Genomic DNA, 16786 nt, shown 5'->3' with positions numbered 1-16786 from the left:
ACACACGATGACACTGAATTTTGTGCCCCAGTTAATAATCTTCAGTCCTTTAAAACGTAACCCTGCAAAGTTGCTTCTCAAAACTGTTTCAGGTCTTCCTACTGATTTAAAATGTTTGTCTGAAATTGCAACTCTGTTTTTCCTCAGCTGTCACTTCACAAATAGCCTTTGAGGCTTGAGATGAGGAAATAGTTTATCTCTAGTATTTCACAGAAGCAGCAGTAAATAGCAAGCTATGGTCCAGTGTTTTATGATTCCAAATGTGTGTGGCATGTTTAAAAGAGTTCCTTTTCTGTAACACAGAATGCCTTTTAATTATATTCTGCCTGCACTAGATTGCAATGAGTCCTTTTTCCTATTATAGGCACATGCCAAATCTTTGGTTTTAAATCCATATTCGTATGAGATTACTCAGAGCCTCATTTTGGTCATTTTCTGCAAGGCAATTCACATTTCCTGTGACCTCTATAAAATGCTTTGGGAACTGATGCAACAATCAGTGACACTTATGACTTAATTTTGAACATGTAGCCCTATACTGTGTTATAGAAAATTAGTTTTGATTTGTAAATGTATTGCATGCATTTATGGATATTTTGCAGGTGCACTTCAGGCACCAATCTCTCTAGCTTTAGCTCACAGAGTATAAATAACTGGCTGAAGAAAGAGCATATTTATACTCAATAGTTCATGAGAGGATACAGTCATGGTCCTTAGGGAAGGAATTAGTGAGATTAAAAAGTACTGGCCTGTGATAGCTAGAAGGCAGACAATTTTTTTAATTGTCCATTTAATTGTTACATGTAAATGTTTAAAGAATACTCAGTTTCCTTCTACTCTCTGTAGTCTGTTTACATGAGTTTCACTGAGAGGATGATTTTGGTAACAAAGGTGGATCTAATTGGCTACGCACCCCACGTTACAACACTCTCAAGACAGTCATATGTATTTGATGCAGAAAATAAGGTAATGAATACAGACCCCCTGAATTAAGAAAGGTGGCTAATCAGTCAGCAAATCCTGTGAGCATAGGGCCAGGTAGCTGGTCATTTGGCTACAACGTAAGCTCCCTGCCCTAGAAAGAAGGGGGAAAAAAAACAAAAAATGAGGAAGCTAGAGCAGGGAAAAGATTGGGCTCACGAGAGCAGGAAGGTAGATATGTATGTTGGCAAAAGATGAAAGGCCGGCTTTGTGGCCTCCAGTGTAGAGACACTAAACCATTACCTGCGCTGCTGCAAGGCAATTCTGCCAGTCAGTTTTACTGGGGAGATGCTAAAACGGAGGAGTTGGTGTTGTGCCCAGTAGCTAATTTTGAGAGTTTTTTAAAAACATATAAATAAAACAACCTTTATTTATACTCAAAGCCTCACCCTAGTGAAACTAACATGCATTGATATATCTAACATTCTTCATCTGTAATATGCATGTATTGTGGGCTTCACTCTCAACTGGCGCATACTGGCATACCTCCACGATTTACAGCGGATCTAGCCCGGTGTATGTTAAAAGCAGTGTAATCAATATATTAACAAGAATTTAAGTCTATACAGAAGAAAGCGCTCTAAGGCAACCTCCACACAAGGGGCCTGGCATTTCCACATGAAGTAGATGCTGTGGTAATTACGACATACATACATAAAAATAAAGGTGATACTGTAAAATAGTGGCCCGGTTGTATTCACTTCTGGTTTTAATTATATCCTTGCTTTTTATTAGTAAATCTAATATTTTATATTAGATTTATAATATATGGAGAAGTAAAAATCTCTGCCACACTTTTTATATTTGCAATCTGTTGAAAAATTAAGCTGTTTCAAGCAACTTGCATTTCAAAAGGTGTTCCAAAAACAAACACTTCAAGTCATCACTGGGCTCCAACATAGGGTATCATTCAAAGCCCACTGAAGTTAATGGAAGTCTCTGGATTGATTACAATGGGCTTTGGATAGGCCCCAAATGCACTATTTTGACCTGTAGAAGAGCTCTGTGAAACCTTGTCTGTCTCTCTCACCAAGAGAAGCTGGTCTAATAAAAGCTACTACCTCACGCAGTCACTCTATTTTGAGAAGTGTGAGTTGTGTGTTCAGACTAACAATAGGTATACAGGTTGCATCCGATGAAGTGAGCTGTAGCTCACGAAAGCTTATGCTCAAATAAATTGGTTAGTCTAAGGTGCCACAAGTACTCCTTTTCTTAATAGGTATACAAGAAATCATCAGGCATGCTTTGTAGGTTTAAGCTTATGGACTGTAAGAAACCTGTGTAAGATTAAAGAGAAGACAAGAGACAATCTTCTTTTTTATGTTGCGATAACAGCAGCTATCAACCAGTGATACTCCCATTTTGGAAGGTGACAAATATGACAAGTTTCCTTTTCACTTCAGTCCCTGAAGTATTAGGCCGAGAGAGAGCCCTCCATCCACTGGTGATTCTAGATATTGCAGGTCAAACTGTATTAGTAAATTATTAGAGCTATTTGCAAACTCTGTGGATGCATCTCACTATGTAGCTCCATCCCCCCAACCCCCCCACACATAGGCAACACTCAAGCTCCATTCCAGTTAGTGTCAGTATAGATATCACTACACCATATTTGTGGCCCTGCCCTGCAAAGTGCTGAGTGCCCTCAGGTCCCATCGACCGATGGTTTTCTGTTTGCAGATTTTCTAGAAATACAGTAACAAGGTTATTTAAATGCAATTTAGTTGATTTTATTGGGAATTCATTATCAGAATCTCCTGGGATTAGATGCTAACTTAAAAAATACAACAGTGAAGCCTACAATATAAGCAATTTATGTAAACTAGAATTGCATTAAGCTATATTGGAATATAGTATTTAGCATATGTATTTCTGGAAAGTCTACAAAAAGAAAATGATCATTTTTTTCTATGAGCTTGGAACTGCTACTTAAAATCATAGTTAATCACAGCACTGTCATTGCTTCAGTTACTTTGCAGTAATTTGGGATACATTTTACATTCATGCTTTTTTTTCTTTTTTTTTTTTTTGAATGGTGAGTTAAAATGTTCTTTATAGTACATTACATTGTCTGTGCTGGTTTAAGGCTAGAAAGATTAGTGCAGAGACAGCAGAATTCCTCTATCCCTCCCCAGCTATCAAGGACAGGAATAATATTTGTCACTGCAAGGTTCACCTTGTGATCCCCCTTACAATATTTTAAAATCACACCAATTAACTGCTTCCAGACCAGCTTGTGGAGAAACAGATGCTCAGCCATGCTGAGGGTAGGATCTAGGAAAGCAGTTGAGTCCTATTTAGTAAACCTGACGGTATGTCTGTACTATCTGCTGGACCGGCGGGCAGCAATCAATCCAGCGGAGGTCGATTTATCATGTCTAGTCTAGATGCGATAAATCGACCCGAGCGCTCTCCCGTTGACTACGGTATGCCACCGGAGTAAGAGGCGCAAGTGGAGTTGACAGGGGAGTTGACAGCAGTCGACTCACCGTAGTGAAGACATCATGGTGAGTAGATCTAAGTACGTCGACTTCAGCTACATTATTCATGTACCTGAAATTGCGTAACTTAGATTGATCCCCCCCAGTGTAGACCAGGCCCGAGTGTACTATAGCACTGAATAGAGAGACTCAAGATAAGAATATCCAGGTTGTTGCTGTTACTCATTTAAATGCTTTGGTAAAGTTTTTGCACTGTAGCTTCAAGGATATTCACCATTTATGCACCAGCTCATAAAGCTAGCTAGGAAGTGAGACAGGAAGCGTTCAGACTAGGGCTAATGCATCAGCACCAAAGCCTAGTCTAAAGTAGTAGCTTTTATAAAGAAACAGCCTGGGAAGCATGACTTAAAATAAGCTCCTATATAGCTCTCCATAGTGTCCCCGTTCCATGCACGAACTGCCAAATATGAAGAAAGCCTCAGGACAAAGCTTAAAATACATGGGTCATCTGATGGAAAGATACATTAGAAGAGTACAGTGCAGCTCAATAGCTTCTGGAAGGGTTTAAAAGGGTCCAAAAAAAAAAAAAAAAAAAAAAAAAGAGTAAAAGGGTACAAAAAAACAACAGCACACATCCCTAACAGAATGAAGGTTTGGGTTTCATGAATTAAAACCAAGCCTGAATATCACTTTCCCCACTGTTTTACAATCCAGCACCCTGGTCACAGAAGAGAGACGTGAACTTCTCAGAACTGGAACGCAAATTATTTTTGTTTCACCATGTTTAGAAGGAATTCAAGCATAAATTCATTGTTCTAGAATGATGAGCTTTGTACTTACCACTGATCCACCATTTCCTGCCATTGATTACGTAGCTATCTCCATCTCGCCAAATGCTGCATTCCATGTTGGTGGCATCACTCGAAGCGACATCAGGCTCTGTACAAAACACATTTATGAGCATGAACAGTGTTTTTGCAGTTAGATCCATTATTCATATATTATGGGAGGAGACTACTACTAATTTTGGTTTTGCTTATACAAACATCATACAACAAAAAACTGGAGAGAAGGTAAAAGAGGTGGGGATAAAAAGTGTAATTCAAGGCTAAAGCAGAAAACACTGACACTATGCTCTCTAATAATCTCTCAACACTTCTGGACCAAGCATTTCAAAATGCAGTCATAATTAGGGCCATGTGGAAACTTTTGTGCAGTCATTAGAAAGCTAGTTTGCTCTGAAAACACAATTGTAATGTTCACTGTGAAAAATATGGCTTAAAAAGTGATTAGAGCTTTAGTTATAACATTTGTCTATTTAATTGTAAGGCTTTTGGGACATGGAGCTGCCTTATTCTATGTCTGAAGTACCTCAGGGCCCTGGATAAAGAATTAATTTCAACAGCCAGTCAAATTTGTTGTTTTTAAAACCCTGTGTGGACTTGTTCTGGTTTATCTCACAGACCTTGGCTCAGGTTTTCTGCTCATCCCAGTCACTGCTGGAGGCAGGGTACAGTCAGGGAGCCAGTTAAGGCTCCTTAATTCTCAAGCTGGTCCCAGGATTAATTGGTAAGTGCCAGATGCAGGCAAACCCTATTCTAGGACAGGGTGGGATTGTATAAACTCTATGCCATCTGAGGACACCCTCATGACAAAGGAATTCTCAGCTGGTGAGACACAGATTTTTTTCTGGACCCTTTCTACTACCAGAGAGCAGAGCAGGGGAGAAAATCTGGGTCCTTCTCATTCTCTACATCCTCCTAAAGCCAGTGACCCTGGAGTTCTTCATAGAATGTTATCACTGATAGAGCAACAGTCTTTTCTTTGCAGCTCCTGCTGTTTGGAACAACCTCCCTTCAGTCTGCTTCATCAATATTCTATTTCCTTCCAAATCTTAGGTGAAAACACCTCTTCCCCTTTGGAAACACAGCAGTAAGAGAGATTATATCCTATCCTGCAAGATGCAGGATTATCTAAACTCCCGCTGACTTGCAGGGGGCACTTAGCACCTTTCAGGATTTGGCCCTATACCTGTGGACCAAAATTTTCAAGCTTGGGTGCCTAAAGATACTCTCCTATATCAAAAGTGCCAGTTTTTCCAGAAGTGTGCTGTCCACCAGCAACTTTCACTGAGAGGATCATTTCAGGCACCCGGGTTTGAAAATTTTAGCCAAAATGTACAATGTAAACCCAAAAGGAATGATAAGCAATTGCTATATAGGAAAGGCACCATGTTTTGGGGGTGATTTTCTACATTACACTTCACAAACATATGAAATATTTGCAGATGGACTGTCATTGATGTTTGAAATATTATTAGCTGCTAAAGTGGTATAATATTTAGCATATTTACAGTGCGTTTCATCAGTGATCTCAACACACTTTACAAAGGAGGGTAAGTTTACTGTATGTCCTGTTTGCATAGTAATTTTGTTTGGCTATTAATAAAAAAGCAAGAGTGAAGATATTCTTACAGCAAATAGTATCGGGGGGGTAACAGTGTTAGTCTGTATCCACAAAAACAACAAGGAGTCCGGTGGCACCTTAAAGGCTAACAGATTTATTTGGACATAAGCTTTTGTGGGTAAAAACCACTTTTTCAGATGCAAGGCCAAATAAATCTGTTAGTCTTTAAGGTGCCACCAGACTCCTTGTTGTTCTGATAGCAAATAAATTAATCTTAACTATGGGAAATGGCAACTACTGTAACTGTGGAGACTATGGATCTTGCAGAATTAGACCCTCTGGCTGTCGATAGCACATAGAGAGGTTCAAAGCCATGGTGGAAAACCAAAGGTATTAACACATAATAGCTTGTGTTTCTGCACCTCTCTGCACTGCTGTGAAACGTGCATGATGGGGTGGGGGTGGGGGCAGTTTTCAACTGCAAAAATGTTTACCTGTCATGCAGAAGCAAGAACTAATTTTCCCTTGAAGGAGAGGCTCAAGCCACTGTTTCTTTTGCTCTTCAGACCCATACAAATGCAGGACCTCCATGTTTCCAGTATCTGGGAGAAATCAGAATGTGTCTTTTTGCAATACATAGTTCATACAGCATAAAATGTTCACAAAATTGTGACTAAGGAATGGGGGGGGGGGGCGAGGGGAGGGGCGTTTGCTAACCTGGTGCATGACAATTGAAAATTTCTGGGGCAAAGAAGCATTTTCCTGTCTCCTCTGCAATTAATGCATAGTCAACCTGACTGAGACCACTGATGGCTGGCAGGAAAAGGTTCCACAGACCCTCTGCTTTGGCCATTTCCTGTCAGAAGAAATAAGATCAACACACAGTGAATCTTTATTCTGAGATTACATGATGATTCAGTAACCATCTTGCCTCCCTCAGGTCAATCTTGCAGTCCCAACTATAGTTCTCCTTTCCTGAGTCTCTATATTCCATTTTTTGGCATAACATTCAGGCTTCCCCCTCACACTCAAGCTCTCCCTAACTTTTTCCATGTGTACATCTCTCTCACACACACTCACCCTTTCTTTGTTTCCTTCACCTACGCCTGAACTCCAGGGTTTCTACCACATAGCCACATAAGTCCGGAATATCCACCCAGACAGTACATGTCAAGCTTCCACACACTCCTTCAAAAGAACAACTGTTAAAAAATCTGCATGCTCCATGAAGTATTCTGGCTAGAATGGCGATAACTCACTGTGTGCGCATGCATGCATTCTGGTTTGCATGGTAGTATATTGTTTTCCTTTTGTGCTTTAGGAATCTATGCTATATGAATGAGGAGATGGCTAATTGTTTCAGCACACATCACCCCTGTACAGCACTATGCTGTATTGTGATGGTATGCTCCAATCCCAGGACAACTAAAGAAAGGAGCTCTCGCTCTCTCTCCACAGTGGTGCAGGGCCTCCCTTCTCATGGGACCAGGGTACCCCCCTAAAGACACTGTGAATACTTTATTTCAGCTGTATTAAAAATAGAGAACTGGAATATAGATTAGCAATGTGTGAGGCAAACTCTGTTCATGTCAACATAACAATGAAAACAGTTTCAAGTGTAAGCACAGCATTTTCTAAAGACCGTGTGTGCGCGCGCACGTATGTGCCTGCACGTGTGCTGGGGTGGGAGAGGGAAGGAAGGGAAAGACTTAGGGCTTATCTAAACCACACGGCTTTTAGCGACAATGCGGTCTCCACACAGCCTTGTCACTAAAAATCAGTGTGTGTAAACACTCTTTTCTGATACTTTGTCGGCACTTTTGCAGACAAAATACTTCCAGCCCCGTGAGCGGCGTTAACTTGGTCAGCAGGAGAGCGCTCCTGCCGACAAAGCCGCATTCACACTGCCACTTGTGTTTGCAAAACTTTTGTCTTTCGCAGGGGGGCTTTTTTAAGTACCCGTGAAAGAAAAGTTTTGTTGACAACTTCGCAGTGTAGACAAGCTCTCAGACAGGCCTCCCACTTTTTCTCCAGTCTCACATCTTTTTTTAAAGTTTCTAGCTGCTCTGGTTGTGAATAAAGACTTGAAAATGTGACCCAGCTATAACTGATGTAATCACCTCTGCTGGAGACTGCAGAGAGCCTGAAATAGGAGCTTGAGAGGTGTGAACTTCCCCATTGACTGAATGCATCCCATGAAGTGAGCTGTAGCTCACGAAAGCTTATGCTCAAATAAATTTGTTAGTCTCTAAGGTGCCACAAGTACTCCTTTTTTTGCATTCATTTCGGTATGTGCTAACTTCTGAAATGATTACACTTTAAATGTCAGTGTTGTTAACTATTTCACTGCTCAAAGCACGTAAGAAAGGAGATGAAGAACCAATATGAAGAACACCACAATCTGCTCTGAGATGCCGCTTATACTGTGTAAGACTGTAAAAAAGTCTAGATGGAATACCTGGGCTAAACAAAACCTTAAACAAGGTTTAGGGTTAGTTATACAGAGACCTCAGCCTGCTTAGTACCCTGGCAAACACCATTAAAATCCTTTTATTAAAGATACAGAAAAGCAGGAAAAAACAGTTAAAGCATTTGGAATGTAAAGTAAGGCTTTCATTTCAAGAACAATCCTTATTCCCTTTCTCTCTTTCGCTGGAGAGTGTCTTTAAAAGAAAAAAAATGATCCTTGTTTGACAGTCTTTAAGATAGTAATAACACATAGAAAATAAATAGGAAAGACAGAAGATGCATTTTCTGTCTCTGATGTTGAGTCACTTGCAAGCTCACTGCTGGAAAAATACATATACAGCACACAGTGTTATCAGCCACTGTCAAAGGCTTACAGACATATGGCAAAATATGCAGTCTCGGCCAGCTAAGCCAGACTCTTATCAGACAGAAGGAAAAAGGAGAGAGTTAAGAAAAGGACTTGTGGGGGATGGGGCAAGACAAAGTCTCACACTGCAGGTGGTAATTGGGATTTAGCTAGAGCCAGCAGAGATGGCAATGTCATCTGGCTCCCTCTCTCTGGCCTGATCTGGTTAGAACCTTTCTCAGGGATTAGGATGAAGAGGGTCCAGGGACCCATGAGACGGCAGGGGTGTCAGCTATGATGGTGAATCTCACTCCAGCAGCCAATTTTTCCTCCCAAAGTCTCTTCCAAAAAGGAGTGATGAGTGGAACAGTCCCGACCTCTCATTTTGTTCACCAATTAGGCCTATTTTCTGACACACCAATTTGGTTCAATGATTTCTGGTTCCCCGCATCTCTTGTTTACCAAGCATGATCTTAACACAGCCCTTAAGTTATATCAGTAGGCTTTTTCGTTTGGACGAATTCAATCAGTCCCGCTTTTGCATCTTTCCCCATCAGCATTTGTTATGGGTTATTGTGACATCTTATGAAATTATGCTCACTTCTTGGAGTTGAGTTCACCATTACGGTAAATGTGTAGGCCCAATTATCACATCACCACCATATGACAGGGTTGTAAGGGGCACAAAAGGTTTTATTTTCCTCAGCTTTCAAAAGCTTGGGAAATACATGGATTTTTAAACTGCAATTCCTTTTTAAAAGCGTATTGTATTTTATATGCATAAGAGAAATATGATGGTCTAAAAGGTAAACTACTCTAGGTAATATTTGCTCAGGCAATTGCATAAACTCCCTCATTTCCATCATCACTGCAATACTCAGGCGAACATTCACTTTGTATTACCTTCAGTTTCACAATCACTGAAGGTTTCTTCCATCTGTCCAGTGAATTTTCATCTTTGACATAGTACTCAACCACTTCCTTAGGAAAAAAAACAAACGTACAATAAAAAGTAATATATGGTTTCTTCTACTGCCTCTTTCCCAATCTCCACAAACCGCAATGAATTCCTATTACATACTAGAAGTGCATCTTTATTGTATAATAGTACTGTATATGTTAAAAAAAAATTAAAAACCTAATTGCAATCTGATTATGCCTCACATCTAAAACAGGCTTGAGACTCCTCGTGAACTTTAGCCAAAACAGTACCTCACTTCAGATATAAAAGTGACTCAGTGCTATTCAAAACACTTTTCTGGTGGTGTCTGAAGTTCAACATTTTCCGGAGATATGAGTAAGGACTTGTCATGACTAGTAATTCTTGAATGGTAATTGTATACAAAATTAATGACACTGTGATGAAATAAGCATTACTATATACAATTTAAGCTGACTATGTTGACACAGCACATGTAGTACTACCAGTGGAATATTGCAACATGCAAGCTAGGTATCCAATTTTAGTATGCAACAAGTGAAAACATGAAGAATACAGCTGTTTCTCTTTAAATAGGTGATCTTTTCATTGTGTACTCGGTCATTTCGAGTGCTAAATATTAGCACTATATACGGTTGTGCCCTTCATAGCAATCCTAATGCTAAATGTTGCTCTCTATGGGAATTTTGAAGACTAATTTTTTTATGCACTGATTATATTTCACAGTTTTTAGTGCTTTTTATTCAGGAATCTCAAAGCACTTTTCAAACAACTTTTGGAAGGTTAAATGACTCATTATACTGAAAGGTTAAAAGACCCACCTAAAGTCACACAGTGAATCAGATTTAGGAATGGTTTCAGAGTAGCAGCCGTGTTAGTCTGTATCCGCAAAAAGAACAGGAGTACCTGTGGCACCTTAGAGACTAACAAATTTATTTGAGCATAAACTTTCATGGGCTAAAACCCACTTCATCGGGTTTTAGCCCATGAAAGCTTATGCTCAAATAAATTTTGTTAGCCTCTAAGGTGCCACAAGTACTTCTGTTCTTTTTGCAGATTTAGGAATAGAACTCAGGAGTCCTGACTTCCCAACCCCAGCTGTAGCAAACAAACAAAAACATACATGCATTTCCTTTAAAGGATTACGTAGGGAACGTTCCATATTGTTTTTTTGTTAGTTAAACACACATTCCTTAGAACACATTTTTTCCTGAAGAGAAACAAAACTAGTTGTGACCAAAAGATGGCTGCTCAACCTTTGAGAAAATCTTTCAGAAACAAGAACTCATCTGGAGCAGGTACATTAAGAAATCATCTTTTCATAATTATGGACCTCTCTGGCCATTTCCACTATCAGCTTTCAAGCCTACATTAATGTCAGACACATCTAGGAACTGAGGGCATGATGGTATATTACAGAAATGTACTTAATATCAGATATAGACAACGCTTAACCTTGTTAGAAAGGGCTATGGGAAAGGTAAAACGTTCCATCCAGGATTGGGGGTAAGAACAGCAGCCTTCCTCCTGGATGACAAACACCCCTCCAATGCAATTCTTCCCTCTGGGAGGCAATCAAGCCTCTAACAATCTTAGTAGCATATTATGGCTCCACAAGAATCAATGTCCTATGGGCCTGGGAACTTACAGTCAAATACTTTACTGAATATTACATTATCTTCTAACAACATCATTAAAGCAGGACATCAAAGTTTCTAACAAATTAACCTGGTTGCATGGCATGTTACCTCCCACACACCAAACAAGAGACCAGAGAAAACAAACAACCTAGCGCTGCAGGCAAAGAACAATCACAGGGACAAAATGCGTATCCAAGTAGAGTATTAGCCAAAAAACTGCTTCTTTCAGAAGGCTTGGATCTTCAGACTTAATCCCAAATTTCCCAACAAGCAGTTTGTCCTGAAGATCAGAGATGTTGTAAGGGAGTTAGTCACAAGTGCATACAGAACTTGCAGCAGCTGTAATGCAACCATTAGTCATGACAACACATTAAGCAAACATAGTTGGCAATGATTATACTAGAGTTACTTTCAACTAAGGATCTCAAAGCACTTTATAAACAATTAATCATCATAAACAAATTTGTGAGAAAAAAAATAGATACAGAGAGAGGCTGAGCAACATCCCTAGGATCATACTTAAGTGAGCAGCAATATTGGGAACTCAAGTATCAACTCCTAATCTCCTGCTTTCAGCACTCCCTCGGATCTGAAGAACCATGAACCTCAAAAAGCTAAAGGAGAAACAATCTGGGCCAGGATTCAGGCAGACCCAGTATGGTATAACTTTGTGGACCATCAACATCCTCCAGTTTGTGAGCTAGTCAGAGCACAATAGTGCCTGTCTATGTCCAACATCAGGAACCCCCTTTGCACTCACTCCCTACAACAGTTCTGTCTTCTCTACTGTGAAGGATACTATTATATTTGTTATTAGTAGAGTATTTTCTCGCATTCAATATTCTTTCTCTAGCATTCACTACTAATTCATACACTGATTTATAATCAGTAATAATCTGCAAAAAATATCACTGACTGGACAAAATTAAGCTCTGTCTCTGTTCCTAAACAAAGTGAAGATGTGAGCTGTGAAGTAAGCTCTGAATTTCGGCACAAACATACTACTTCCTGAACAAAAAGCTTCTACCTTTTCAGCTGGAAACACATGCTGCTTCATGAACCTCTTCACCTTCAGCAGAACCTCCTGGCCTTTTTTAGTCTGCTGGAACAGCTCTCCTGTATCACTGGGTTGTGCATCACCAGTGAAAGAAGTTCTAGGGAACAAAATTAAAATAAATAAATAAGGTCAGGTTCTCCTGCTGTTAATACAAACTTCCTTACATAAATATAACTATTTAAAGAAATATATAAGAAAGCTGTGAAAGGTCTGACTTGAGTTAGCCAAGCCTTTTACGGCATATCAACACAGGGATAAAAGACCCAGGTCAGCTGACTCAGGCTCGCAGGGCTTGGGCTGAAAAATTGCTGTGTAGTCATTTGGGCTGCAAGGGTGGAGGGTCCCAGAGCTTGGGCTACAACCTTAGCCCAAATGTCTATACAGCAATTTTTCAGCTACAGAGCACGAGTTCTACGAGCCAAGGCCAGCTGTGTTTTTTTAACCCCTGCATAGACATATCCAACAAGTGCTCTCACCTTTTTGAGAGCAGTAATCCAGTTTCTGCCAAGGGTTTCACCATCTCAGCGAACTCATAACTATTCTCTGCAGAAGAATTTCCAAGGAGATATCTAGCATATACACCCTAAAACCAAATAAAACGGACATATATGATTTAATATCTGCTTAAAATTGGAGTCCAGTATGACATAATCTTTGTGAACTGGTGGACAAAATTAAATGCATATATTCCCAATAAAAAGAAGTAGTCAGTTTTCCAATATAAAAATTGGTCAAATTTTAGTTGAATCCATTAGTAGTGCCATTGATCCATTTCCAATCAGTAGCGATACTGAGACACTAAAAGAAAATACTCACTCCATTGTAGACAGACTAATGGTCCAAGTCCAAAGGACAAGCATCAAAATCAGCAGCACAAATGACAAGTATTTACTGTGCAAATGTCATATACATAATTGAAAAAGTTCATGTGGGGCCTGATCCAGTGCCGGCTGAAGTTAATGGGTTCCCATCTGTTGATTTCAATAGGCACTGGATGGGGCCCACAATGCTCAGAGTTTAAAAGGACAGTATGTGATTTTTCCTGAGGTCCCACCCCCCCTCTCCCCCCATCATCTAGCATCCATGATGATCATACCCAAAATGAACAAATCTAAAGAAAGCTAATGTCTGCTTTAAAAATTGAGTCAGCCATCACCAGATCGGTAGTTTTATAAAGGGAACAATAGCCCAGACAGCTACTATTGACAGGCAGCTAACATGCTACAGCTTTTAAAAGAATAAATAAAATTACAGAAGCTTTTCAACTTTATCACATTTCAATATTTTTTTACATTTTTAATTTACATTACCAAACAAAATAATAATAATTAAACTATAAGAAAATATATTAAGTATTAATGAAAATTTTACCTGGCATATTCCAGCTATTTTAAAATATGAAAGAGCAAGAAAGAAATTCAAGTTCGAAAGATCTGCGCTAATACCCCTGCAGCGGCAGTAAACTGAAATCAATTCTTCAAGTGATGGAATTCCTAGGAAAACCATACAGAATATTTAGCATGTCCAAAACTTTTCTCTTCCTTCGTTTTTAAATTCTAATTAATTTGTCACCAATTATGCTGTTTGTTTAGTCTTACAAACTATATTCAAATTACACAACAAAAATAAACTAGTAAGTGCCACATACTGGTTCTCATGCACTAATATAATGCAGTTATATTTGGGAGCCAAACACAAATGGGGACTGTTTAAATTCCAACCAAATATAAACACAGCACTTTTTCAGGTCAGTAAAAAAATAATATTATGTTAAAAGACAAGACAAAAAGATTAAATTTTAGGCTTAAACTATCTCAGTGTCTCTTTAAGAAAAAGAGCATTCAAAATATCCTTTCACTTAAAGGAATATTAATAAACACAAGTATATTTCAATATACATTTCATATCTATAATTTTATAGAATGTAATAAACTTGTTGTTAGTAAACTATGGAAGTTATTTTCAAGTTTAATATGGTATGCTTAATAATTGGCTATCAACTGTTTATAAAGATAAAAAACTAAATAGAAATCAATTTTTAAAAAACTAATTTCAACAAAATTACAAATTACCTACAGTATCTCTAAAACTCAAGGTACCCCCATGGCCTAACTGTTTAATTGTGTTAGGCCAGAAGTAAAATGCAGCGGTATAAGCTAAATCTGCTAAAGGATGCCCAGTGGTTGAAAGTTCCCAGTCCAGGACTGCCACAACACGAGCCTAAATAAATAAAAAAAATCCAATGAATGATAAAGGTAAGCAACTTAAATTAACTACATCCATGCCCCTTCCCATTTAGAAGACTAATATAGGATGTGTGGGTGTACAGATATATATATATATATGTGCACCATAAGATTGTTACAGTGATGATAGTTCCTTAATACAGTACTAGGTCTTGGGATCTAGAGAAAAGTAGTGTTCATTTATATGAACAAATTAATTTTTACTTATTCTATTGAGATAACATTATATACACTTAGCATCTATATAGCTCTTTTCATGCTTAAAGCCCTTCGTAAACACTCTAATCTGTCTCACGGAAGTCCTGTGAGGGAAGTAGGCAAGGAAGTTTGTAACCCTATTTTACAGATGAGGAAATAGCACATGACCTGTTCCTAGCCACAAAGAAGAGTCAGTGACAGAGCCAGGATTAGAACTCATAAATTTGTGGTTCTATGTTCAAACCACAGGTCCCTCTTTGTAACATAACAGTGCACAATAGACTAAATCTGGAACTTACTCAATTACAATATAGACTAAGGGTAGGCAACCTTTGGCATGCAGCCCAACAGGGTAATCCGCTGGTGGGCCGTGATACAGTTGGTTTACATTGACCGTCCACAGGCATGGCCGCCCACAGCTCCCAGCAACTGCAGTTCACCATTCCCAGCCAATGGGAGCTGCAGGAAGTGGCGAACCACTGCCACTGGGAGCTGCGGGGGGCCGTGCCTACGACGGCCAAGGTAAACAGTGTTGCGGCTCGCCAGCAGATTACCCTGATGGGCTGCGTGCTGAAGGCTGCCAACCCCTGATATAGACAGACACTGTTCCCTTGCTATAAAGGATGGGGGGAGAACCTTTGAAACGTGTCCCGTTTGGCATGCTTGAACAACTAGCACACAAGGGATTACTAAACTTGCGCAGAAAGATTGTAGTTGGCTTTTATGATCCCGAGAAGATTGTTTTAAAACAGAGTACACCTCAAATGTCATTTACTGCACAATCTACACCTAATGCCCAGACTCTGAACTGTGTTCTGCCACTGTTGAATAATTCTGTTGATCATATGGCCTAGGTTTACCTTTCACCCACAAAGTGACATACAGTATGTGGGAAGGGAGCACTAAAGCAGCCAATGATTCATTACACATCATTGACAAGAAAGAGTGTGGTTGCATGCAGAGACCAGAGAACAATCCTCTTTCTCAAAGAATGGCAGATCATGGGTTTCCAGCGGTTACATGATACCAGCCTTGATTTACGTAGTCTCCTTACTTCAGGCCCCCCAACCAGGGGTGGGGCAAGGAGGGCAATTGCCCAGGGGCCCGAGTGATTTAAAAGGGCCCGGGGTCCTTGGCCACTGCTGCAGTAGTAGCCCCAGGCCCTTTTAAATTGCCCAGGTGGGCTGCAGGGCTCCCAGACATAGGCGTTGAGTGCTGAGCATGCACCGGCGGGCCCCTCCACCCCATCCCCCCAGCTGATCAACTCATCCTCATCCCCCTAGTGCCTCCCGCTGTCAGCTGTTTGGTGGCATGCCAAAGGCACTGGGGAGAGAGGGAGGAGCGGGGGTGGGAAGAGGTGGGGCGGCCCTGGGCAACGCATGGCCCAGATGCCGGGAGTGGAAGGGGCAGGACCAGTCCCTTCCAGACGCTGCTCTGCAGCCCTCCCTGCCTGGGGAGGTGAAGTCTGCTCCCTGCCTGGGCTTGGGTGCCAGGCAGGGAGCTGAAGCCGCCTCCTCCCCAGCCAGGCTCTCCCAAGCAGCTGCCAGGGAGGGCTGCAGAGCAGTGACCAGGAGGGGCTGGCGATAAAAGCAGTTCCTTCCTGTTCCCTGCCTGGGCTCCTGCCCGCAAGGGAGAGTGGCAGAACATGTGGGGGTGGTGGGGCAGGCACAGAGGGAGGACAAAGCGCGCCCTCCCCCGCGGTAACATGGGGTGGGGAGAGCACAGTGACCCTGGGAGGGGGGGGCAAACACATGACCTACCCTTTAGATCGTGCCCCCCTCCACTATGGGGAAGCACCAATTGTATATTGTATGAACAGGGGTGGGAAGAGGTAGGGTGGGGATGAGGCATTAGGGGAATGAGCCTAGGATGGAGCGGGGGGGGTGGGTGTCAAGCACTCCTGGGAAGTCTGGAAGTCGGCATCTATGCTCCTAGGCGCATGCAGGGTGGTACTGACAGTGGCAAAGGCACCAACCGGGCAGGCATGTGTAAGCCCTGGCCATGCCAGAAGACCACACAGAAGAGAGGTGGCCCATTGACTGTTCTGCCCTGGAGCCCGGAA

General features: G+C 40.9%; 1 protein-coding gene across 4 annotated transcripts in view; it reads right to left on the bottom strand.

Moving 5' to 3' along the window:
• The window catches only part of ACAD11 (acyl-CoA dehydrogenase family member 11), a 60896-nt gene that overhangs the window by 32011 nt on the left and 12099 nt on the right, over positions 1-16786 (bottom strand). For all 4 annotated transcript variants that reach the window (XM_048838782.2, XM_048838785.2, XM_048838784.2 and 1 more), the window contains 8 exons: positions 14353-14500; positions 13652-13773; positions 12757-12863; positions 12251-12377; positions 9547-9624; positions 6546-6684; positions 6323-6430; positions 4263-4361 (listed from right to left, as the gene is read on the bottom strand). In XM_048838782.2, coding sequence (XP_048694739.2) covers positions 4263-4361; positions 6323-6430; positions 6546-6684; positions 9547-9624; positions 12251-12377; positions 12757-12863; positions 13652-13773; positions 14353-14500 — 928 coding nt within the window. The remainder of the gene's footprint in view (positions 1-4262; positions 4362-6322; positions 6431-6545; positions 6685-9546; positions 9625-12250; positions 12378-12756; positions 12864-13651; positions 13774-14352; positions 14501-16786) is intronic.

This window comes from Caretta caretta, chromosome 2, assembly GCF_965140235.1.
Source record: "Caretta caretta isolate rCarCar2 chromosome 2, rCarCar1.hap1, whole genome shotgun sequence".
Classification (NCBI taxonomy): domain Eukaryota; kingdom Metazoa; phylum Chordata; order Testudines; family Cheloniidae; genus Caretta; species Caretta caretta.
Note: the sequence above shows the minus strand (reverse complement) of the source record. Positions and strands in the feature narration are given on the sequence as shown.